General features: G+C 44.2%; 1 protein-coding gene across 2 annotated transcripts; it reads left to right on the top strand.

The window, feature by feature from the left end:
- Positions 1–12976: 12976 nt before the first annotated feature.
- On the top strand, positions 12977–23584 carry LOC139417912 (UDP-glucuronosyltransferase 2A1-like). 2 transcript variants are annotated; one of them, XM_071166901.1, is made up of 6 exons: positions 13357–13432; positions 18841–18964; positions 19101–19243; positions 21051–21215; positions 21648–22361; positions 22485–23584. In XM_071166901.1, exons 1-6 carry the CDS (start codon positions 13361–13363, stop codon positions 23070–23072), a joined length of 1806 nt encoding a protein of 601 aa, XP_071023002.1. In that variant the 5' UTR covers positions 13357–13360; the 3' UTR covers positions 23073–23584. The 2 variants fall into 2 exon arrangements, with proteins under 2 accessions (XP_071023003.1, XP_071023002.1); XM_071166902.1 differs by lacking the exon at positions 18841–18964 and having other exon boundaries at positions 12977–13432.
- The last annotated feature ends 1219 nt before the right edge of the window (positions 23585–24803 follow it).

Genomic DNA, 24803 nt, shown 5'->3' on the forward strand with positions numbered 1-24803 from the left:
ACGAACGATGTCACCAATTGGATGTGGAGGCCCGTAGAGCTCTACAGGAACAGGAATTCATTGCCAAGGACCTGACACAGCAGCGACGGCACCGTCAAGCCAGAAGGGAATTGGAGGATGGTCTCATCCTTCCTGGAGAGGAACGAACAGGGAGTTGACCTGACCACCCCTACACATGGACCTGACCTGTCTGCCTTTCTTTCCTAATCTGCCCCTCTGGTACAGCATGGCACACAGTCCCCGGAGGCTCCGGGGTCAACAGCCAACACGGGAGACAGGCCGCTCCGCCAACGCCCTCTATGCCAGTGACACAAGTTAGCATTCCTCCATCTGGACAAAGCATCACTCCTTCGCCTTTCTGCCAATTACCAACCACAGCAAATCATTCCTTTCGTCCAGGGCCAGGCCAGTCCTCAAACATCAGGTCGGAGGGCTCTCACCCAATTCCGGCTGCCACAAATAGAGGGTCTGGGACAGTAGGGGACCGGCCCAATGAGGCCACAGTGGGCTCATCAGAAGTCCCGGGTTTATCCTTCACGCAACCAGAAGAGGGAGCCAACATTATGAAACTTCTAGTAGCCTCAGCCTATGGAATTCCCAGACCCAAATTGCCATACTTTGAAAAGGGAAAGGAGAGTGAATTTGTCCTTTTGGAAATGGCATTGGAGAGCCTACTGGGTATTCACAGTCAAATGTCAGAACGCTACAAATACCAAGTACTAATGGATCATTTGCGGTTTCCCAGTGCATACAGGCTGGCCCAATCCTTTATGCACTCCGCAACACCATACACTGCAGCTCTCCAGGCCCTGAAGGTGAGATATGGTGAGCCACGTCAGCTAGCCCAGAATGAACTAAACAACATCCTGAACACGTCTCCAATTAAAATGGTAGACATGGCTGTCTTCCAAGAATTCTCCCTGGCTGTCCAATCCCTGACCTCGATGCTCCAATCCGTTGAAGGAGAAGACGGGAACGAGCTGAAATGTGGTTCCCACGTGGACAGGCTTCTTAGCAAACTTCCAGTGTACCTCAGAGACAATTTCATTGAACAGTGTTTGAATAAGGGCATTGTTACGAATCCCTTTTGGCCCGACAGTCTAGGGGGGATGGTAGTTGTGACAAAGTAAGTGTGAACGAAATAACCACGACAACTGAAATAATACCGTCAAACGCAGGGTATATTTATAAACACACGGTAATGGGGGGAGCAGGAAAAGGGGCTGAGCTGGACCCAAGGAAAGAAAGAATAAGTATTCAAAACACCCCTAAGCTAGACTAGCCTATTTCAACAACAGCTAACTAACTAACCAAAAATACAATGGGTGGTCCGCCCAGTTCTAACTAGTGTATTTAACAAAGTTCATCTACGGGTAGTGTATGCCCATGGTCGACTTGTCTTGGTTTCCGCCTTTTCCCACCAGCAACAAACAAACACCATAACCAAAACAATACTCACAGGGGATGACAAAGTGCTATGGAGGTGCTCAAACAAAAGAGAGGTTAATTAATACACAGAGAGCGAGTGAAACACAGAGGTCTACAAACATGGCATTTACAAAGAGATTGAGCTACAGAGATCTACAAACATGGCATTTACAAAGAGATTGAGCTCTAGAGCAAACAACTGATGGGGTTTTAAACCAAGGGAAAGGAACCGTGATAGGGTAGGAAACAGGAGGAGGTGTGTCTTCTGATTGATGATTGATTGTTGACTGATTGGGGAGTGATGATTTTCACCTGTGAGGGGAGAAGGAGAGAAAAGAAACACACACGATACACTCACAGGATACTTGTATCCGTAACAGGCATCCTGAAAGAGGGCTTGAGAAGCACCTATGCTCTCGGAGACCTGCGCCGCATGGTTGGAGGTGAAGGCAAAGGCGAAGAGCATCGCTCACCAGGCCACAATCTCAGCCATAGCCACCGGGGGAAGGAAGGAGTTTGAACGCCAGGGGGGACAGAAAAGGCCAAATCCCACTACCGTGTACTTAAATAGTGAGGCCGGGGAGGAACCCGGGAAGAAGACCCCTCTCAAGAGCAAGACCATCAAATTCCAGCCTTACTACCCATAATGCAATAGTAAGGGGCACTTCCTTGGCTCATGCACCAGGGTAAAAAAGCTCACTCAAACTCAATTGAAGGCCTGGATCACTTCAGGCGAGCGATGCTACAAGTGTGCCCGTAGCCATAAGGCGGAGACCTGCGCATTGAGGAAACCCTGAAACCGCTGTAAAGAAATCCATCTCACCGTGTTGCATAATGTAATTCCCCAAGCACAGAAGGAGCAGAGTATGCTCATGGTAGGAGCTGCAAAGGAGCTGTACCTCGACCAGCAGAACCGGTCTCCAAGGGTCATGTTGAAGGTGGTCAAGGTCACTCTGCAAAGTGAAGGGAGAAGCATCGATACATTTGCCGTTCTAGATGATGGGTCAGAAAGAACAATCATTCTCACGGCGGCCACCCGTCAGCTTAACCTGGAGGGGACCCCCGAGACCCTTAATCTCAGAACGGTGCGCCATGATGTTATCCAAATGAAAGGCTCTGCTGTGACCTTTAGCATTTCACCTTCAGGAAACAGGGACGCGGCCTATAACGTCACCAATGTCTTCACGGCAGATGGCTTGAATCTCGCAGAGCACTCCTGCCCGGTAAGTGTTCTACAGAAACAATATCCTCATCTACGAGGATTGCCTCTTCCTAACCTGGCCAGAGTAGCGCCACTTATCCTGATTGGGTCAGACCACCCACATCTCGTCACCCCGACTAAGACTATACGAGCTGGACCAGAAGGAGGGCCCATTGCTGTCCATACATCCTTGGGTTGGGCTGTGCAAGGTCCATCCCATCTACTTCTCTCCACCCAAGCTGTACAGTCACAGCATGTCCTCTTCACCAGAAGCAATCCATTTCCATTCCCCTGTGCAGCCACTGACCTCCTTCGGAATGTTGAGATGCTCTGGAAGATGGACACCTTCTCCAAGTGGAAGCTACAGGAGGTCACTCGCTCGAAACATGACTCCTATGCATTAGACCTCCTGGAGAAGAGCACCACCACCACTGAAATGGATGGCGTTCGCAGGTATGCAACCCCACTGCTACGGGTGCCCAACCATCCTCCTCTGGCAACCACGACACGGGCTGTACTCCCACTACTGCGTGGAACGGAGCGACGCCTGGTGAAGAATCCTGAGCTTGCAGAAGTTCATAACCGAGAGATTCATAACCTTGTGAAGGCAGGCTACGTCACAGAAGTGACAGCTCATGAAGAGGGAACGCACTCCGTGAATCCTGGTATCTCCCTCACCATGTTATCCAGCAACATGGTGGGAAGTACCGACATGTCTTCAACTGTTCATTCCAAGCTGCTGGTCAAAAGCCTGAATGACTGTCTACTCCCCGGACCAACCTTAGGTCCTTCCTTGCTCGGTGTCCTTCTCCGGTTCCGGCAGCACTCTACAGCCATCAGTGGAGACATCAAAGCCATGTTTCATTAGATTAGTTTACTGCCTTCCGACACCACACTGCTCCGGTTCATATGGTGAGATATGGAACGAGATGCAGAGCCCACAATCTATGAATGGCAGGTACTCCCATTTGGCACCACCTGCAGTCCTTGCTGTGCCATATACGGTCTGCAGAGACACGCACGGGAGCATCCAGACAGTGACCCAGAAGTATTGGATTCAGTGGAAAATGCCTTCTATGTGGATAACTGCTTACAGAGCGTCCCATCCACGGCTGAAGGGAAAGCACTCCTTGATAAAGTACGGAATCTCCTGTCCAAAGGGGGATTTGAGGTCCGACAGAGGGCTAGTAACAGAGCGGAGGTTATCCAGCACCTCCCGCCACAAGCTAGGTCCAGTAGCAGTGAACTATGGCTAACGCAGTCTGGTTCTAACCCAGAAGAGCCCACTCTAGGACTGAGGTGGAGCTGCATACCGGATACCCTGGGGTATAAGCACCGCTCATCCCCGAGTACCGAAACCCCCACTCTGCGCACCTTCTATCGGACCCTGGCCAGTCAATACGATCCCCTTGGGTATATCCTGCCATACACAACCCGGGCCAAAGTCTTAGTCCAGGACGTGTGGCAGACCAAGAGGGACTGGGATGAACCAATCCACCCGGCTGACCTAGGTGGAACAATGGATCTGTTGGGAAACGGAGTTAACGGAGCTCTCTGATGTCCAAATGCCAAGATGTTATGTACCATCCTGTGCTGACCAACTGGGATCATGCCTGGAACTCCATGTGTTCTGTGATGCTTCGGAGCGAGCTTATGGGGCTGTTTCCTATCTAAGAGTGGAGGATAAGGCAGGCCACACCCATGTCTCCTTTGTCATGGCCAGGTCCAGGGTCACACCGAAGAAGCAGTTGTCAATGCCTAGGCTGGAACTCAGTGCCGCCCTTTCCGGAGTCCAGTTGGCCTCTACCTTGCGAGCCGAGCTCACCTTGCCAATCCCAAAGGGTCATCTACTGGAGTGATTCGACCACTGTATTGACCTGGCTCAAGTCGGAGTCCTGCAGGTATAAGGTGTTCGTCGGAACTCGCATTGCGGAAATCCAAGACCCAACAGAAGTCCAGGACTGGAGGTATGTTGATAGCATAAACAATCCTGCTGATGACGTTACTCGCGGCAAAACCCTTAAGGAACTGGCTCAACCCCATCGCTGGAGCTTGGGACCACCATTCTTGTCCCAACCAGAGAACGAGTGGCCGACAGCCCCCAGGCGTGCGGCCCCTCCGCAGCCAACTGAAGCTCATGAGTTAAGGAAGTCCGCCCAATGCTACAGCATCTCTACGGAACCAACAACAGCTCTCCCTGACCTAGCACAATCCCAAACACTGCTGGATCTGATCGCCTCCACAAACCAGACCTCAGATGGGGTGGCTTCGATACCTACCTCCCTCGCGGCAGAGACACTACTCCCCTGAGGAGTTAAACGCTCTGAAAGCCGGTAGGGAAGTGGCTAAGGACAGCCGTCTTCTCTCTCTTGCCCCAGAATATGATCCAATCCTTGGAGTGATCAGAGTCGGAGGGAGGCTGCGCCAAGCAGAGGTTTTGGACCCAGATGCTATCCACCCAATTATCCTTGACTCCAGACACCCTCTTACCAGGCTCCTCATCAAGAGTTATGATGAGAGGCTTCTCCACCCAGGGCCAGAGAGGGTCTATGGGGAGATGAGGCGGAAGTACTGGATAATTGGAGGACGAGGAGCCATTCGTAAGCACCAATACGCCTGCGTAGAATGTCAGAGATGGCGGGCCGGAGCCACGGTGCCCAAAATGGCAGATTTACCTCCTGCTCGCTTGTGCCTCCTTAAACCACCCTTCTGGTCAACAGGAGTAGATTGCTTTGGCCCCTTGATGATCAAGCTAGGTAGTCATGTGGAAAAGCGCTGGGGTATTCTATTCTATAAGTGTTTGACATCTAGATGTGTCCACCTGGACCTACTGGAGAGTTTGGATACTGAAGCCTTCCTCATGGCCCTACGGCGGTTTATCTCCCGACGGGGGAAACCCTTCGAGATCCTGGCTGACAGAGGTACGAACTTCAGGGCAGGAGAAGCCAGGTTGGAGGAAGCCTTCAAAGCCATGGAACACAGCCTCCAGGATCAGCTGATGGACCAACAAATCTCATTCAAATTTAACCCTACAGGAGCTCCTCATTTTGGAGGAACATGGAAGCGAGAGATCAAATCTGTAAAGAAGGCCTTACGAGTCGTACTGGGGGACCAAACTGTCACCTAAACTGTCTTGAGGACCGTCTTGATAGAAGGGAAGGGATACTGAACTCCAAACCCTTGGGATATCGCTCTGCAGACATCGCTGACCCGATCCGGTTACACCGAATATGCTCTTGATGGGACGCCGAGATGCGTCACTTCCTCAAGCCATGTATGCTGATACCAACCTCGTAGGCAGACGCCGGTGGCGACAGCCCGATCTTAGCTGACCATTTTTGGGCCCGATTCATTCGGGATTACCTACCAAGTCTACGGCACAGAGGGAAATGGCGGAGAGAAATGGCCAGCCTGGAAACTGGCCAAGTAGTAATGATGGTGGACACTCAGCTGCCTCGAGCCTCCTGGCCGGTGGGCCGTATAACTAAGACCATGCCTGGGACCGATGGTCGTGTTAGATCAGTGGAGATCCAGGTGAAGAACCAGACATATATCCGGCCAGTTGCCCGACTAATTCCTCTCCCTGAGATGGCAGAGGACGGGGAGCAATGAGCCTTTTTTGAGGAGTGTGGAATTTAACAAATTTCCGGGGTGGCAGTAGAAAAGGCCCATGGAGTTGGATGAAGGGGTGTCCACATACTGCTGTATATATAGTGGATGAAGGGGTGTCCACATACTGCTGTATGTATAGTGGATGAAGGGGTGTCCACATACTGCTGTATATATAGTGGATGAAGAGGTGTCCACATACTGCTGTATATATAGTGGATGAAGGGGTGTCCACATACTGCTGTATATATAGTGGATGAAGGGGTGTCCACATACTGCTGTATATATAGTGGATGAAGAGGTGTCCTGTATATATAGTGGATGAAGGGGTGTCCTGTATATATAGTGGATGAAGGGGTGTCCACATACTGCTGTATATATAGTGGATGAAGGGGTGTCCACATACTGCTGTATGTATAGTGGATGAAGGGGTGTCCTGTATATATAGTGGATGAAGGGGTGTCCACATACTGCTGTATATATAGTGGATGAAGGGGTGTCCACATACTGCTGTATATATAGTGGATGAAGAGGTGTCCACATACTGCTGTATATATAGTGGATGAAGGGGTGTCCACATACTGCTGTATATATAGTGGATGAAGAGGTGTCCTGTATATATAGTGTATGAAGGGGTGTCCACATACTGCTGTATATATAGTGGATGAAGAGGTGTCCTGTATATATAGTGTATGAAGGGGTGTCCACATACTGCTGTATATATAGTGTATGAAGGGGTGTCCTGTATATATAGTGTATGAAGGGGTGTCCTGTTTATATAGTGTATGAAGGGGTGTCCACATACTGCTGTATATATAGTGGATGAAGAGGTGTCCTGTATATATAGTGTATGAAGGGGTGTCCACATACTGCTGTATATATAGTGGATGAAGAGGTGTCCTGTATATATAGTGTATGAAGGGGTGTCCACATACTGCTGTATATACAGTGTATGAAGGGGTGTCCTGTATATATAGTGTATGAAGGGGTGTCCACATACTGCTGTATATATAGTGTATGAAGGGGTGTCCTGTATATATAGTGTATGAAGGGGTGTCCTGTATATATAGTGTATGAAGGGGTGTCCACATACTGCTGTATATATAGTGGATGAAGAGGTGTCCTGTATATATAGTGTATGAAGGGGTGTCCACATACTGCTGTATATATAGTGGATGAAGAGGTGTCCTGTATATATAGTGTATGAAGGGGTGTCCATACTGCTGTATATATAGTGGATGAAGGGGTGTCCTGTATATATAGTGTATGAAGGGGTGTCCACATACTGCTGTATATATAGTGGATGAAGGGGTCTCATACGGCTGTATATATAGTATATGAAGGGGTGTCCTCATACTGCTGTATATATATTGGATGAAGGGGTGTCCTGTATATATAGTGTATGAAGGGGTGTCCTGTATATATAGTGTATGAAGGGGTGTCCACATAATGCTGTATATATATTGGATGAAGGGGTGTCCTGTATATATAGTGTATGAAGGGGTGTCCTGTATGTATAGTGGATGAAGGGGTGTCCTTTATATATAGTGTATGAAGGGGTGTCCTGTATATATAGTGGATGAAGGGGTGTCCACATACTGCTGTATATATAGTGGATGAAGGGGTCATACGGCTGTATATATAGTATATGAAGGGGTGTCCTCATACTGCTGTATATATATTGGTGAAGGGGTGTCCTGTATATATAGTGTATGAAGGGGTGTCCTGTATATATAGTGTATGAAGGGGTGTCCACATACTGCTGTATATATAGTGGATGAAAGGGTCTCATACGGCTGTATATATAGTATATGAAGGGGTGTCCTCATACTGCTGTATATATATTGGATGAAGGGGTGTCCTGTATATATAGTGTATGAAGGGGTGTCCTGTATATATAGTGTATGAAGGGGTGTCCACATACTGCTGTATATATAGTGGATGAAGAGGTGTCCTGTATATATAGTGTATGAAGGGGTGTCCATACTGCTGTATATATAGTGTATGAAGGGGTGTCCTGTATATATAGTGTATGAAGGGGTGTCCACATACTGCTGTATATATAGTGGATGAAGGGGTCTCATACGGCTGTATATATAGTATATGAAGGGGTGTCCTCATACTGCTGTATATATATTGGATGAAGGGGTGTCCTGTATATATAGTGTATGAAGGGGTGTCCTGTATATATAGTGTATGAAGGGGTGTCCACATAATGCTGTATATATATTGGATGAAGGGGTGTCCTGTATATATAGTGTATGAAGGGGTGTCCTGTATGTATAGTGGATGAAGGGGTGTCCTTTATATATAGTGTATGAAGGGGTGTCCTGTATATATAGTGGATGAAGGGGTGTCCACATACTGCTGTATATATAGTGGATGAAGGGGTCTCATACGGCTGTATATATAGTATATGAAGGGGTGTCCTCATACTGCTGTATATATATTGGATGAAGGGGTGTCCTGTATATATAGTGTATGAAGGGGTGTCCACATACTGCTGTATATATAGTGGATGAAAGGGTCTCATACGGCTGTATATATAGTATATGAAGGGGTGTCCTCATACTGCTGTATATATATTGGATGAAGGGGTGTCCTGTATATATAGTGTATGAAGGGGTGTCCTGTATATATAGTGTATGAAGGGGTGTCCACATACTGCTGTATATATAGTGGATGAAGAGGTGTCCTGTATATATAGTGTATGAAGGGGTGTCCATACTGCTGTATATATAGTGTATGAAGGGGTGTCCTGTATATATAGTGGATGAAGGGGTGTCCACATACTGCTGTATATATAGTGGATGAAGGGGTCTCATACGGCTGTATATATAGTATATGAAGGGGTGTCCTCATACTGCTGTATATATATTGGATGAAGGGGTGTCCTGTATATATAGTGTATGAAGGGGTGTCCTGTATATATAGTGTATGAAGGGGTGTCCACATAATGCTGTATATATATTGGATGAAGGGGTGTCCTGTATATATAGTGTATGAAGGGGTGTCCTGTATGTATAGTGGATGAAGGGGTGTCCTGTATATATAGTGTATGAAGGGGTGTCCTGTATATATAGTGGATGAAGGGGTGTCCACATACTGCTGTATATATAGTGGATGAAGGGGTCTCATACGGCTGTATATATAGTATATGAAGGGGTGTCCTCATACTGCTGTATATATATTGGATGAAGGGGTGTCCTGTATATATAGTGTATGAAGGGGTGTCCACATACTGCTGTATATATAGTGGATGAAAGGGTCTCATACGGCTGTATATATAGTATATGAAGGGGTGTCCTCATACTGCTGTATATATATTGGATGAAGGGGTGTCCTGTATATATAGTGTATGAAGGGGTGTCCACATAATGCTGTATATATATTGGATGAAGGGGTGTCCTGTATATATAGTGTATGAAGGGGTGTCCTGTATGTATAGTGGATGAAGGGGTGTCCTGTATATATAGTGTATGAAGGGGTGTCCTCATACTGCTGTATATATATTGGATGAAGGGGTGTCCTGTATATATAGTGTATGAAGGGGTGTCCTGTATATATAGTGGATGAAGGGGTGTCCACATACTGCTGTATATATAGTGGATGAAGGGGTCTCATACGGCTGTATATATAGTATATGAAGGGGTGTCCTCATACTGCTGTATATATATTGGATGAAGGGGTGTCCTGTATATATAGTGTATGAAGGGGTGTCCTGTATATATAGTGTATGAAGGGGTGTCCACATAATGCTGTATATATATTGGATGAAGGGGTGTCCTGTATATATAGTGTATGAAGGGGTGTCCTGTATGTATAGTGGATGAAGGGGTGTCCTGTATATATAGTGTATGAAGGGGTGTCCTGTATATATAGTGGATGAAGGGGTGTCCACATACTGCTGTATATATAGTGGATGAAGGGGTCTCATACGGCTGTATATATAGTATATGAAGGGGTGTCCTCATACTGCTGTATATATATTGGATGAAGGGGTGTCCTGTATATATAGTGTATGAAGGGGTGTCCACATACTGCTGTATATATAGTGGATGAAAGGGTCTCATACGGCTGTATATATAGTATATGAAGGGGTGTCCTCATACTGCTGTATATATATTGGATGAAGGGGTGTCCTGTATATATAGTGTATGAAGGGGTGTCCTGTATATATAGTGTATGAAGGGGTGTCCACATAATGCTGTATATATATTGGATGAAGGGGTGTCCTGTATATATAGTGTATGAAGGGGTGTCCTGTATGTATAGTGGATGAAGGGGTGTCCTGTATATATAGTGTATGAAGGGGTGTCCTCATACTGCTGTATATATATTGGATGAAGGGGTGTCCTGTATATATAGTGTATGAAGGGGTGTCCTGTATATATAGTGGATGAAGGGGTGTCCACATACTGCTGTATATATAGTGGATGAAGGGGTCTCATACGGCTGTATATATAGTATATGAAGGGGTGTCCTCATACTGCTGTATATATATTGGATGAAGGAGTGTCCTGTATATATAGTGTATGAAGGGGTGTCCTGTATATATAGTGTATGAAGGGGTGTCCACATAATGCTGTATATATATTGGATGAAGGGGTGTCCTGTATATATAGTGTATGAAGGGGTGTCCTGTATGTATAGTGGATGAAGGGGTGTCCTGTATATATAGTGTATGAAGGGGTGTCCTGTATATATAGTGGATGAAGGGGTGTCCACATACTGCTGTATATATAGTGGATGAAGGGGTCTCATACGGCTGTATATATAGTATATGAAGGGGTGTCCTCATACTGCTGTATATATATTGGATGAAGGGGTGTCCTGTATATATAGTGTATGAAGGGGTGTCCACATACTGCTGTATATATAGTGGATGAAAGGGTCTCATACGGCTGTATATATAGTATATGAAGGGGTGTCCTCATACTGCTGTATATATATTGGATGAAGGGGTGTCCTGTATATATAGTGTATGAAGGGGTGTCCTGTATATATAGTGTATGAAGGGGTGTCCACATACTGCTGTATATATAGTGGATGAAAGGGTCTCATACGGCTGTATATATAGTATATGAAGGGGTGTCCTCATACTGCTGTATATATATTGGATGAAGGGGTGTCCTGTATATATAGTGTATGAAGGGGTGTCCTGTATGTATAGTGGATGAAGGGGTGTCCTGTATATATAGTGTATGAAGGGGTGTCCTGTATATATAGTGGATGAAGGGGTGTCCACATACTGCTGTATATATAGTGGATGAAGGGGTCTCATACGGCTGTATATATAGTATATGAAGGGGTGTCCTCATACTGCTGTATATATATTGGATGAAGGGGTGTCCTGTATATATAGTGTATGAAGGGGTGTCCTGTATATATAGTGTATGAAGGGGTGTCCTGTATATATAGTGTATGAAGGGGTGTCCTGTATATATAGTGGATGAAGAGGTGTCCTCATACTGCTGTATATATAGTGTTTGAAAGGGTGTCCACATACTGCTGTATATATAGTGGATGAAGGGGTGTCCTGTATATATAGTGGATGAAGGGGTGTCCACATACTGCTGTATATATAGTGGATGAAGGGGTGTCCTGTATATATAGTGTATGAAGGGGTGTCCTGTATATATAGTGTATGAAGGGGTGTCCTGTATATATAGTGTATGAAGGGGTGTCCTGTATATATAGTGTATGAAGGGGTGTCCTCATACTGCTGTATATATAGTGTATGAAGGGGTGTCCTGTATATATAGTGTATGAAGGGGTGTCCTCATACTGCTGTATATATAGTGTATGAAGGGGTGTCCTGTATATATAGTGGATGAAGGGGTGTCCTGTATATATAGTGGATGAAGGGGTGTCCACATACTGCTGTATATATAGTGTATGAAGGGGTGTCCTGTATATATAGTGTATGAAGGGGTGTCCTGTATATATAGTGTATGAAGGGGTGTCCTGTATATATAGTGTATGAAGGGGTGTCCTGTATATATAGTGTATGAAGGGGTGTCCTGTATATATAGTGTATGAAGGGGTGTCCTGTATATATAGTGTATGAAGGGGTGTCCTGTATATATAGTGTATGAAGGGGTGTCCTGTATATATAGTGTATGAAGGGGTGTCCTGTATATATAGTGTATGAAGGGGTGTCCTCATACTGCTGTGTATATAGTGTTTTATGTATATCTGCCTCGTACCCATGGACTCGGTACTGGTACCATTTGTATATAGCCAAGTTATCATGAAATCCATACTGGTACCATTTGTATATAGCCAAGTTATCATGAAATCCATACTGGTACCATTTGTATATAGCCAAGTTATCATTGATTTGATAACACAAAAGCAAACCCATACAAACACAACCCAAATTCATGTTTATGAAATGCTTATTGTGTATTCTGTTGAAGCTCAAGTCAACTACAAAATCCACAATACAATGCTCTCTCTATAGGCTGGCCTAGCTAGCTATGTAGCTAGCTAGCTAGCTAGCAAACATAGCTACACACAATAATACCAAAGACAAAATCGGCATATAACGTAGATATATTTTAACTGTAAAATCGCCTAAACAAACTGCACGATCAATTTAGAAGTCTACGATCTCATCCTGTTCAATCTGCAGATCGATGTGAGGCATCACAGAGTGAACTCTAACATTCACAACGGCAGAGATACTTTATGAGGAGCTGGGAAACGTTGCCCATTGCTATGTCAATATGCAGCACGGTGCATTCTGGGTGATTCTGGGACAAGGAGTGAATGGGAGGCTATTGGGTACCAGCTCAAAAACACAACACTAGCACGAATTTCGTCGACAAGAAGTACAACATTACATATCTTTTCCCGAGATGTGATATAATTAACTTGCTATATGTAATGTAATATCGTATAGCTTTGGAATCGTGAGATTAGATACTTTTGAGGAAAATAGGCACGTTTCTCGAAATATATACACTGACTTTGACAAGGGATTCCATGACAATTAGTTAAGCAACCGCTTGACGCAGCATGACAACGTGAACACGATTGGTTGACAGTCTGCTGGGCGTGGCTATACGTTGGATTCCGATCTCCTTTCTATAATATCTCTGCCAACGACAACATGAAATGCACCCTGGACTAAACAGACAGCAGACACATAGGATAAATGTGCTTGACTCTGATTACACATTTCTCAAGGTAAGAATGGCTCATTTGAGAGAAGACATTCTCCCGAGTTATGACATCAGCCAGTGTTGAAATCTGACATGTACGATAGGTTAATGATATAAAAGTTATATTCCTATGAACTTCCAGTGTAGTGAGAGACTTTTTCACAGTGCTACGTCATACTGGACGGATGTGTGCCTGCTTGAACGCCAATAACTCAGATACACAATGAAAACATGAAATGATCCAGGGAATCGATAGAACATCACTTAAGAGTTGGACAAAAACGATATAACATTCATTATGGGTGAGCCTTTCCTTTTACAAAGCCAGGCACAGAACACAACAGAAGCATAAAGACAAACGTTAGTGGGAGAAAAAAAAAACGTAAAAAAAATATATCTTTCTCACCGAGAGAAGTTCTGAGCACAACTAAACAACACCTTATACCACCATCTAAGTTTGTTGGCACGCCCTGGGGGGCGGTGTCTGCATTCACTATGAGTGACGGGTTCACTATGAGAACACGAAAACACAGCATGTCGAAACTTCCTGATTCTACCAGGGAAATGAAAATGTGCTCGTTTGATTCTACCAGGGAAATGAAAATGGGCTCGTTCTAGCTTGTGGATTGGATGATTATGATCAACACGTATCGTTGCTAATATGATAATGACTACATGTTGTTGCAGAGCCAGGGTGAAATCCCTTTTAACTCAGCAACATTTGTAGGTTTTCGAGCATGAACGGCTTGTTTAAGGTCCTGCCACAACATCTCAATTGGAATAGAGGTCCTGGATGGCAGGAAGCTTGGCCCCGGTGATGCACTGGGCCGCTCATAGGTGTTCCTTTTGTTAGATATGTTAGGGCGGTATGACAATTAGACTGGGTCTAGGGTTTCTAGGATAATGGTGTTGATGTGAGCCATGACCAGCCTTTCAGCTTCCCTTTGTAGTCTGTAATGGTTTTCAAGGCGTCGGAGCTGGAGCAGTACGATTCGATCTTAGACCTGTATTGACACTTTGCCTGTTTGTTGGTTCACCGGAGGACATAGCAGGATTTCTTATAAGCTTCAGGGTTAGAGTCCCACTCTTTGAAAGTGGCAGCTCTACCCTTTAATTCAGTGCGAATGTTGCCTGTAATCCATAGATTCTGGTTGGGGCATGTCCTTCTGTTGGCACATTATGAAGACAAACCTTCATGTCCTTCTGTTGGCACATTATGAAGACAAACCTTCATCTGCTTCTGTTGGCACATTATGAAGACAAACCTTCATCTGCTTCTGTTGGCACATTATGAAGACAAACCTTCATCTGCTTCTGTTGGCACATTATGAAGACAAACCTTCATCTGCTTCTGTTGGCACATTATGAAGACAAACCTTCATCTGCTTCTGTTGGCACATTATGAAGACAAACCTTCATCTGCTTCTGTTGGCACATTATGAAGACAAACCTTCATCTGCTTCTGTTGGCACATTATGAAGACAAACCTTCATCTGCTTCTGTTGGCACATTATGAAGACAAACCTTCATCTGCTTCTGTTGGCACATTATTTATTTATTTATTTATTTTATTTTATTTAACCAGGTAGGCAAGTTGAGAACAAGTTCTCATTTACAATTGCGACCTGGCCAAGATAAAGCAAAGCAGTTCGACACATACAACGACACAGAGTTACACATGGAGTAAAACAAACATACAGTCAATAATACAGTATAAACAAGTCTATATACGATGTGAGCAAATGAGGTGAGATAAGGGAGGTAAAGGCAAAAAGGCCATGGTGGCAAAGTAAATACAATATAGCAAGTAAAACATTGGAATGGTAGATTTGCAATGGGAGAATGTGCAAAGTAGAAATAAAAATAATGGGGTGCAAAGGAGCAAAATAAATAAATAAATTAAATACAGTAGGGAAAGAGGTAGTTGTTTGGGCTAAATTATAGGTGGGCTATGTACAGGTGCAGTAATCTGTGAGCTGCTCTGACAGTTGGTGCTTAAAGCTAGTGAGGGAGATAAGTGTTTCCAGTTTCAGAGATTTTTGTAGTTCGTTCCAGTCATTGGCAGCAGAGAACTGGAAGGAGAGGCGGCCAAAGAAATAATTGGTTTAGGGGGTGACTAGAGAGATATACCTGCTGGAGCGTGTGCTACAGGTGGGAGATGCAATGGTGACCAGCGAGCTGAGGTAAGGGGGGACTTTACCTAGCAGGGTCTTGTAGATGACATGGAGCCAGTGGGTTTGGCGACGAGTATGAAGCGAGGGCCAGCAAACGAGAGCGTACAGGTCGCAATGGTGGGTAGTATATGGGGCTTTGGTGACAAAACGGATTGCACTGTGATAGACTGCATCCAATTTGTTGAGTAGGGTATTGGAGGCTATTTTGTAAATGACATCGCCAAAGTCGAGGATTGGTAGGATGGTCAGTTTTACAAGGGTATGTTTGGCAGCATGAGTGAAGGATGCTTTGTTGCGAAATAGGAAGCCAATTCTAGATTTAACTTTGGATTGGAGATGTTTGATATGGGTCTGGAAGGAGAGTATACAGTCTAACCAGACACCTAAGTATTTGTAGTTGTCCACGTATTCTAAGTCGGAGCCGTCCAGAGTAGTAATGTTGGACAGGCGGGTAGGTACAGGTAGCGATCGGTTGAAGAGCATGCATTTAGATTTACTTGTATTTAAGAGCAATTGGAGGCCACGGAAGGAGAGTTGTATGGCATTGAAGCTTGCCTGGAGGGTTGTTAACACAGTGTCCAAAGAAGGGCCAGAAGTATACAGAATGGTGTCGTCTGCATAGAGGTGGATCAGAGACTCACCAGCAGCAAGAGCGACCTCATTGATGTATACAGAGAAGAGAGTCGGTCCAAGAATTGAACCCTGTGGCACCCCCATAGAGACTGCCAGAGGTCCGGACAACAGCCCTTCAATTTGACACACTGAACTCTATCAGAGAAGTAAGTTGGTGAACCAGGCGAGGCAATCATTTGAGAAACCAAGGCTGTCGAGTCTGCCGATGAGGATGTGGTGATTGACAGAGTCGAAAGCCTTGGCCAGATCAATGAATACGGCTGCACAGTAATGTTTCTTATCGATGGCGGTTAAGATATCATTTAGGACCTTGAGCGTGGCTGAGGTGCACTCATGACCAGCTCTGAAACCAGATTGCATAGCAGAGAAGGTACGGTGAGATTCGAAATGGTCGGTAATCTGTTTGTTGACTTGGCTTTCGAAGACCTTAGAAAGGCATGGTAGGATAGATATAGGTCTATAGATTTGTAGGGGTCCAGATTTTGCAGCTCATTCAGAACATCAGCTGAGCAGATTTGGGAGAAGGAGAAATGGGGAAGGCTTGGGCGAGTTGTTGTGGGGGGTGCAGTGCTGTTGATTATTATCATCTGCTTCTGTTGGCACATTATGAAGACAAGTTATTCAGAAAGTATTCAAATGCCTTTATTTTTTCCACATTTTGTTGTGTTACAAATTGGGATTAAAATGGGTTTAGTTTAGTCATTTTTTGTCAACGATCGACACAATGCTGTGTAATTTCAAAGTGGAAGAAAAATTCTAACATTTGTATAATAAAAAGTAATGAAAAGTAAAACACCAATATAACTTGATTAGATACAGTAAGTATTCAACACATCTCACAGCGATGATTCTTTCTCAGTATGTCTCTAAGAGCTTTGCACATTATTATTTTTAAAATCCTTCAACCTCAAGCTCTATCAAATTGGTTGTTGATCATTGCTAGACAGGTATGTTCAAGTCTTGCCATAGAATTTAAAGCAGATTTAAGTCTGAACTGTAACTAGGCAACTCAGGAACATTCAATGTTGTCTTGGTAAGCAACTCCAGTGTCTATTTAGCCTTGCGTTTAAGGTTATTTTTATTTAACTAGGCAAGTCAGTTAAGAACAAATTCTTATTTTCAATAACGGCCTACTGGGTTAACTGCCTGTTCAGGGGCAGAACGACAGATTTGTACCTTGTCAGCTCAGGGGTTTGAACTTGCAAACTTCCAGTTACTAGCCCAACGCTCTAACCACTAGGCTACCCTGTCACCCCAGCTGAAAGGTGTATTCATCCCAGTGTCTGGTGGAAAGCAGACTGAACCAGTTTTTTCTCAGATTTTGCAAGTGCCAATCCCTTTCTTTTTATCCTAGTCCTAGGCCTGCAAAATATAATGTAGACATCACCATTCTTGTGTTGGATTTGGTCCACACTTTATATTCAGGACATTCATTTCTTTTGTTACATTTTTTTGCAGTTTCACTTCTCACTCTGTCATTTAGGTTAGTAATTGTAGTAACTATAATGTTGTTGATCCATCCTCAGTTTTCTCCTATCACAGCCATTAAACTCTGCAACTGTTTTAAAGTCATCATTGGCCTCATGGTGAAATCCCTGATTTATTTCCTTCCTCTCTGGCAACTGAGTTAGGAAGGACGCTTGTATCTTTGTCGTGACTGGGTGTATTGGTACACCATCCAATTTGTAATGAATAACTTCACCATGCTCAAAGGGATATTCAATGTCTGTTTTTTGATTTTCACTCATCTACCAATAGGTGCCTTTCTCTGCGAGTTATTGGAAAGTCTCTCTAGTGTTTGTGGTTGAATCTGTGTTTGAAATTCACTGCTCGACTGAGTGACCTTACAGATAATTGTATGTGTTTTCTCATGTTTTATCATTGGAATGTAATACAAATCTAGGAGACGGTGTGCTTTAGGACCACGCGGACACCTCCGAGCGGTCGAGTCGACAGCTTGAAGTGTTTTTCCGACCCAAATAAAAAAAATACAAGCAAATTTGACAAAATTATAATTATGTCCCCCTTACCTCTAAACCCAAAGTTGCGCCCCTGGGTACAGAGATGAGGTAGTCATTAAAAAATCACGTTATTTTTGTGATTTGTTTAACACATTTGTACTCCTGAACTTGTTTAGTTGACTTAGTCTTGCCATAACAAAGGGGTTGAATACTTTTTGACATTTCAGCTTTTAATTTTTTATTCATTTGTAACAAAAATCTAAAAACAGAATTCCACGTTGACATTATGGGGTATTAAACCAGAGACACAAACATCTCAATTTAATCCATGTTAAATTCAGACTGTAACACAACAAAACGTTTTAAAGGTTCAGGTGAATACATTCTGACTACAACCTGGAGTCAGACTAGAGATGGACACAATCACATATGGATTGTATCAATGATAAGTAGGCATTTACATTGGGTGAGAGGTCAGTTATGTGACAGGTGTGTTTTACCAGAACTCACTAGTGTTATTGCCCATGTAGTGGTTGAATCCCAAATGGCATCGTATTCCCTACAATAGTCTACTATGTCGACCAGAGCCCTGAGGACCCTGGGCAAAACTAGTGCAATTTGGGAGGCACCACTATCTGTTTGTAAATCATCTACCTGGGCTATAGCAGGACGTCTATACTATTAGGTGGACTTTGAACCCTGAAACGTTCAAAGTATTGCCAGCCTATATGTTGCAGTTTGCAGTCCCCTGCAGAGCGTTGTTAGTGCTGCATGGACTCTATAGCACCGGTAAGCCAACTCTTATTGCATATTCTTATTCACCTACACTCAAGTAGTTTGTTGTTATGTAATAGTGTAGACAATACTAACTTATTGACACAAGTATATAACATAATGACTTTTGTCCTCTTTTTCCTCTGTGTAGACACAATGTATTCCCGCTCTCCTTGGGGAGACCTCTCGTTTCTAAGTCTGGTGTCATTTCTCCTTCTCCTTCCTGCACCGTTCTGCCATGGAGGAAAAGTCCTGGTCTTTCCTGTCGATGGAAGCCACTGGGTCAACATGAAGGTGCTCAATGTTGTGCCTAGCGTTCTGTTAAAGATGGGGTTTTAAGCCTTGAGACAATTGAGACATGGATTGTGTCTGTGTGCCATTCAGAGGGTGAATGGGGCAAGGCAAAAATATTTAAGTGCCCTTGAACAGGGTATGGTAGTAGGTGCCAGGCGCACATGTTTCAGTGTGTCAATAATTGCAACTTACTGTTAACTTAGTTACATGTGACCAAATCCCTCCAGGTACATAGGTTTATATTATTATATATATATATTTTAATATATATATTATATATATATATTTATATTATTTATTTATTATTATTATTATTATATATTATGTCGCAGGGCTCGACATACAGGACTGCTCGCTCGCCGGGGGAGGAAACTTTCTGGGCAGTCAGTCATCTACGTCAGTGGCCTGCTTGGAAAAAATGAAAATAATTATATATATATATACACTCACATACAGTACCAGTCAAAAGATTGGACACACCTACTCATTCAAGGGTCATTCTTTATTTTTTACTATTTTCTACATTGTAGAATAATAGTGAAGACATCAAAACTATGAAATAACACATATGGAATCATGTAGTAACCAAAAAAGTGTTAAATAAATCAAAATAGATTTTAGATTCTTCAAAGTAGCTACACGTTGCCTTCATAACAGCTTTGCACGCTGTTGGCATATGAAATATATTTGGATTTGTTTAACACTTTTTTGGTTACTATGTTACCTTGCATCTTGCTACAAATATCAAGTTACGTTAATGTTTTTCTGTCAAAATACTTTGTGAGTCAAATCAATCCGTTTTTATTTGCACACAGTATATCATAAAATCCAAAAAAAATGTGTAACTAGTACTGAAGTAGTTTTCTGACCGGATACTTTTTTAACTTTTACTTGAGTAAATTACAACCTAAGTAAAAGTACTTTTACTTAAATACGGATTTTCAGTACTATAGAAACTTCTGCTATTGGTCATTTACCGTTATGGTGTTCTGCACAAGTTTTGTGATTTCAAATGAATGATTTCAACTATATTAATCAGGCCACACCTCACCACAACCACCAAAGTGGGTGTCGGCCCTCCAGGACCGGAATTGAAGAACCTTGCATCTCAATGAGACTACTGTGTGTACTGTGCTAACATATGGAATTGTTTTAAGATGGTCATACTGTGGATCATTTAGCTAAATGATGTTGAATTATAGGACCCTTTTAGGTATAAAAAATATATATATTGAAAAAAAGATTTGATAAAATATTGAATTTGGTCTTACTACTTTACTACTTACTACTATAGCCTATAGCATTGAATAACATTGGCAAAATGACAGAAAAAAGAAGAGGTTTTTCTTATTTGAGGTTTTTTTTCGACACATATTTAATCCATTCTTTTTGATTTTTGATAGAAATTACCTTCATACTTCCATTCCGTATGGGTCAGACGAGTCCCGTGACACTTGTAGAATAAAACAGAGAACACAGATTTCCATATTTTTCATATTAATTTCTAGGTTGAGACGTTTTCGTGAGAAGACCGACTTCGGGATGTCTCTCATGGTCTGACAAACGCTGCTGTAAACGCTGCTGTAGCTCGGCCAACTTCTACCGCAGATGTGGAAGGGTGACCTAGGCAGATGCAGTGGATTGAGATCAGCTCATGATATCTCCAGCTTAAACTGACAGATGCAAAAGTTTTATGTTTCTTAGATTAAGGACTTTTTAAAGGATTAATACCTTTTAAAACGGCACATTGTTGACAGCTCTCCACAACATGCCCCTTTGTGAGCTTACTAACGTCACCAATGTGTAGGTACTGATCGAGGAGCTCCATGCCAGAGGCCACACCATCACAGTGGTCAGACCCTCTACCAGCTGGTACATCACAGAGAAGTCACCTCTATACACCTCTATCACCATCAAGGAGAAAGATAACTTATACAGCTACATCGAAACCTTCCTACAGAATCAACTGAAGGTATGTCTTCATAGTGTGCCTACAGTGGCACATTAATGTATGTCTTCATAACGTGCCTACAGAAGAACCTGAAGGTATGTCTTCATAACGTGCCTACAGAAGAACCTGAAGGTATGTCTTCATAACGTGCCTTCAGAAGCACATGAAGGTATGTCTTCATAACATGCCTACAGAAGAACCTGAAGGTATGTCTTCATAACGTGCCTACAGAAGAACCTGAAGGTATGTCTTCATAACGTGCCTACAGAAGAACCTGAAGGTATGTCTTCATAACGTGCCTTCAGAAGCACATGAAGGTTTGATGTATCTTTATGACTGGTTGATTGGTTGATCCATCTATCCAGCCAGCAAACCGGCCAATCAACCATCCAGCCAGACATCCATTTATTTTTTCAAACAGGCATTCAATCTCTGTTTAATGTCTTAATTCAGGCTCAGAGAGAGGGGATATCTTTGCTGAAGTTCTTCCAACTAACCAAGGAGTTTCTCAGTATGATAGAAGAAGCCCACATCCTGGGCTGTGAGATGCTGGCTCGCATATTCGACGACAAGGAGCTGATGAAGAGTCTCCAGGACGCTCAGTATGACATGATGCTCACCGACCCTAACCTCGCTGGAGGGCTGCTGATGGCCCACTACCTCAAACTGCCTGTGGTGCTCAACGCCCGTTGGATCACCAGCGGGGAAGGCCATTTTGCCATCGCCCCCTCTCCCTTGTCCTACATCCCGGTCACAGGGTCTGGATTCACTGACAAGATGACCTTCGTCCAACGGGTCCAAAACATGCTGCACTACAGCATCATCGTGTATCAGCAGAGGTTCGTAGTTGGGCCGATTTATGACGCAATTTGCGCCAAGTACTTCGAAGGGGGCTGTGACATCATCTCTTTGATCCAGGAAGCTGACATCTGGCTGATGAGGTCTGACTTTGTGTTTGACTTCCCTCGTCCCACCATGCCCAACGTCATCTACATGGGGGGGTTCCAGTGCAAGCCGGCCCAGCCCCTGCCTCCAGACCTGGAGGAGTTTGTCCAGAGTGCCGGGGAGCATGGGGTGATCGTCATGTCTCTGGGGACTCTTGTCAATGCACTTCCTGTTGATATCACAGACCAGATCGCCAGTGTGTTCGCCAAGCTGCCTCAGAAGGTATCCTGATTGTTTTTCATTATTAGCATTTATATGTAAAGCTCTCTGCAATGCAAGTGATGTAAAGTGATGTAAACGAGAAGTTATTTAAAGAGAAATTAATATCTTCTTCTTCTATCTAAGGTAATCTGGAGGCATCGGGGCAAGATTCCCTCCACTCTGGGCAACAACACTCTTCTGGTGGACTGGATGCCCCAGAAAGACCTCCTGGGTCACCCCCAGACCAGAGCCTTTGTGGCCCATGGAGGAACCAACGGGGTCCAGGAGGCCATCTACCACGGCACCCCAGTGCTGGGGATACCCCTGTTCTTCGACCAGTATGACAATCTTCTGCGTCTGCAGGAGAGAGGCGCTGCCAAGATCCTGGAGCTGGCCATGTTCAACGGACCCAATTTCCAGCAGGCTCTGAACCAGGTGCTCACCCACGCCCCCTACAGGGAGAACATGCAGAGGCTGTCCCGCCTGCACAGGGACCAGCCCATCAAGCCCATGGACAAGGCCCTCTTCTGGTTGGAGTTTGTGATGCGACACAAGGGGGCGTCTCACCTCCGTACGTCGGCCAACAGGATGCCCTGGTACTCTTACCACTCTGTGGACGTGCTGCTACTGCTGCTGGCTGCTGGGGGAGGAGTCTTGCTCTTTACTGGGCTCCTGATCAGGATCCTCTGGAGAACCTGCCGGAAGAACAGGAACAAAACCAAACAACACTGACACCAGTTGTAGAATCGCATTACTGGAAACCAAGACTGTTCTCAGGGCAGACCTGGTTATAGCTAGATATATTGCGTACGGGACAGTTCTACCATTTTCCTTAATGTAGTTCTCCTTACACCCACAGTGCCTTCAGAAAGTATTCACATCCCTTGACTTGTTCAACATGTTGATGTGTTACAACCTGAATTTAAAATTGATTTTAAAAAATGTTTAAGCTGACATGTTTTTAGTCAATAAGTTTTCAACCACTTTGTTATGGCAAGCCTAAATATGTTAATGAGTAAAAATGTGCTTCACCAAGTCACATAAGTTGAATGGACTCACTCACATGATTTTTTTATGACTACCTTATCTCTGTACCCAACACATACAATCTGTTATGTCCCTCAGTCGAGCAGTGAATTTCAAACACAGATTCAACCACAAAGACCAGGGAGATTTTCCAATGCCTTGCAAAGAAGGGCACCTATTGGTAGATGGTTAAAAATAAATAAGACATTGAATATCAATTTGAGGCTGGTGAAGTTATTAATTAGTTATTAATTACACTGTGGATGGTGTATGAGATGGATGGAGATGAATCCAAGATGGCGTAGCCTTCAGACGTCCTTGTCTTGTCTCGTCCCATGTGTATATATACCTTTTTTTTTGCGTTCTTTTTAATATTTGTCCTAAACCTCAACTTCAAAATACTCTCCTGCAACCCGCCTCACCCAATGTGGTGTGGCTCTGTTTATTTTTATTTTTGATTTGTTTTGTTTTTTCCCTAAAGTATTTCTGTTTACCTCCAAACTGGAATACCTCAACTGAAGCTAGCTAGCTAACTAGCTATCAGTCAGCTAACCACTGCTAGCGGTCATCAGCTTACCTTTAGCTCGGAAAGCTCTCGCCAGTTTGTACAACGCGGTTCAAACCAGAGCATACCGGATCTATTTTTCTCTCCATATCCCCGCATTCCTACCACAAACTCTGAACCTTTTCATCTGGATCATCACAGCTAGTTAACCGCAACCCGGATTAACTACTCCTGGCTAACGTTTCTGTCCCGGAGCTAGCACCAACTAGCCTGGGGCTAGCCCATGCTAGAACCATCTCCCGGCTCACTCCTGGGCTACAATATCCGGACCCCTTCTATTGCCGGTTCGGGGCACGGAACCCCGCCGATCCTTTACGACTGGAATACCGACGACATCTACCCGAGGATTCCAACAGGCCCCTCAGGCGCGACACCCGCTGAAGGCCCATTCTGCTAACCTGCTAGGCCTGCTAGCTACCTAGAGCTACTTGGAACCCTACTAATTCCACGACTGGTCTATCGACGTCACCGCACGAAGAAGCAAAAACAAACTTACCCCCATTGCGACGTCCCCCAAAGGCTAACTTGCTAGCCCCGGGTCTACTAACTGCTAGCTCGCCTGCCCCGGTCTGCTAACTGCTAGCCCCTGCTAACTACTTGCTTGCTAACCCGGTCTGCTAACTGCTAGCTTGCCAGCCCCGGTCTGCTAACTGCTAGCTTGTTTAGCCCCGGCCTACTAACTGTTAGCATGTTAGCATCGGCCTGCTAACTGTCTGAAACGCCGTGTTCCCAGTCAGCCCAACCACTCACTGGACCCATATGTTCACTTGGCTACGCATGCCTCTCTCTAATATCAATATGACTCGTCCATTACTGTCCTGGTTAGTGATTACTGTCTTATTTCACTGTAGAGCCTCTAGCCCTGCTCAATA

This window comes from Oncorhynchus clarkii, chromosome 10, assembly GCF_045791955.1.
Source record: "Oncorhynchus clarkii lewisi isolate Uvic-CL-2024 chromosome 10, UVic_Ocla_1.0, whole genome shotgun sequence".
Lineage (NCBI taxonomy): Eukaryota > Metazoa > Chordata > Actinopteri > Salmoniformes > Salmonidae > Oncorhynchus > Oncorhynchus clarkii.

Coding starts and splice junctions, on each gene's coding strand:
- LOC139417912 (XM_071166901.1), top strand. CDS start 13,361: ATGCACCCTGGACTAAACAGACAGCAGACACATAGGATAAATGTGCTT. Junction 18,965..19,100: donor GCATGGACTCTATAGCACCG/GTAAGCCAACTC, acceptor TCCTCTGTGTAG/ACACAATGTATTCCCGCTCT. Junction 22,362..22,484: donor TCGCCAAGCTGCCTCAGAAG/GTATCCTGATTG, acceptor CTTCTATCTAAG/GTAATCTGGAGGCATCGGGG.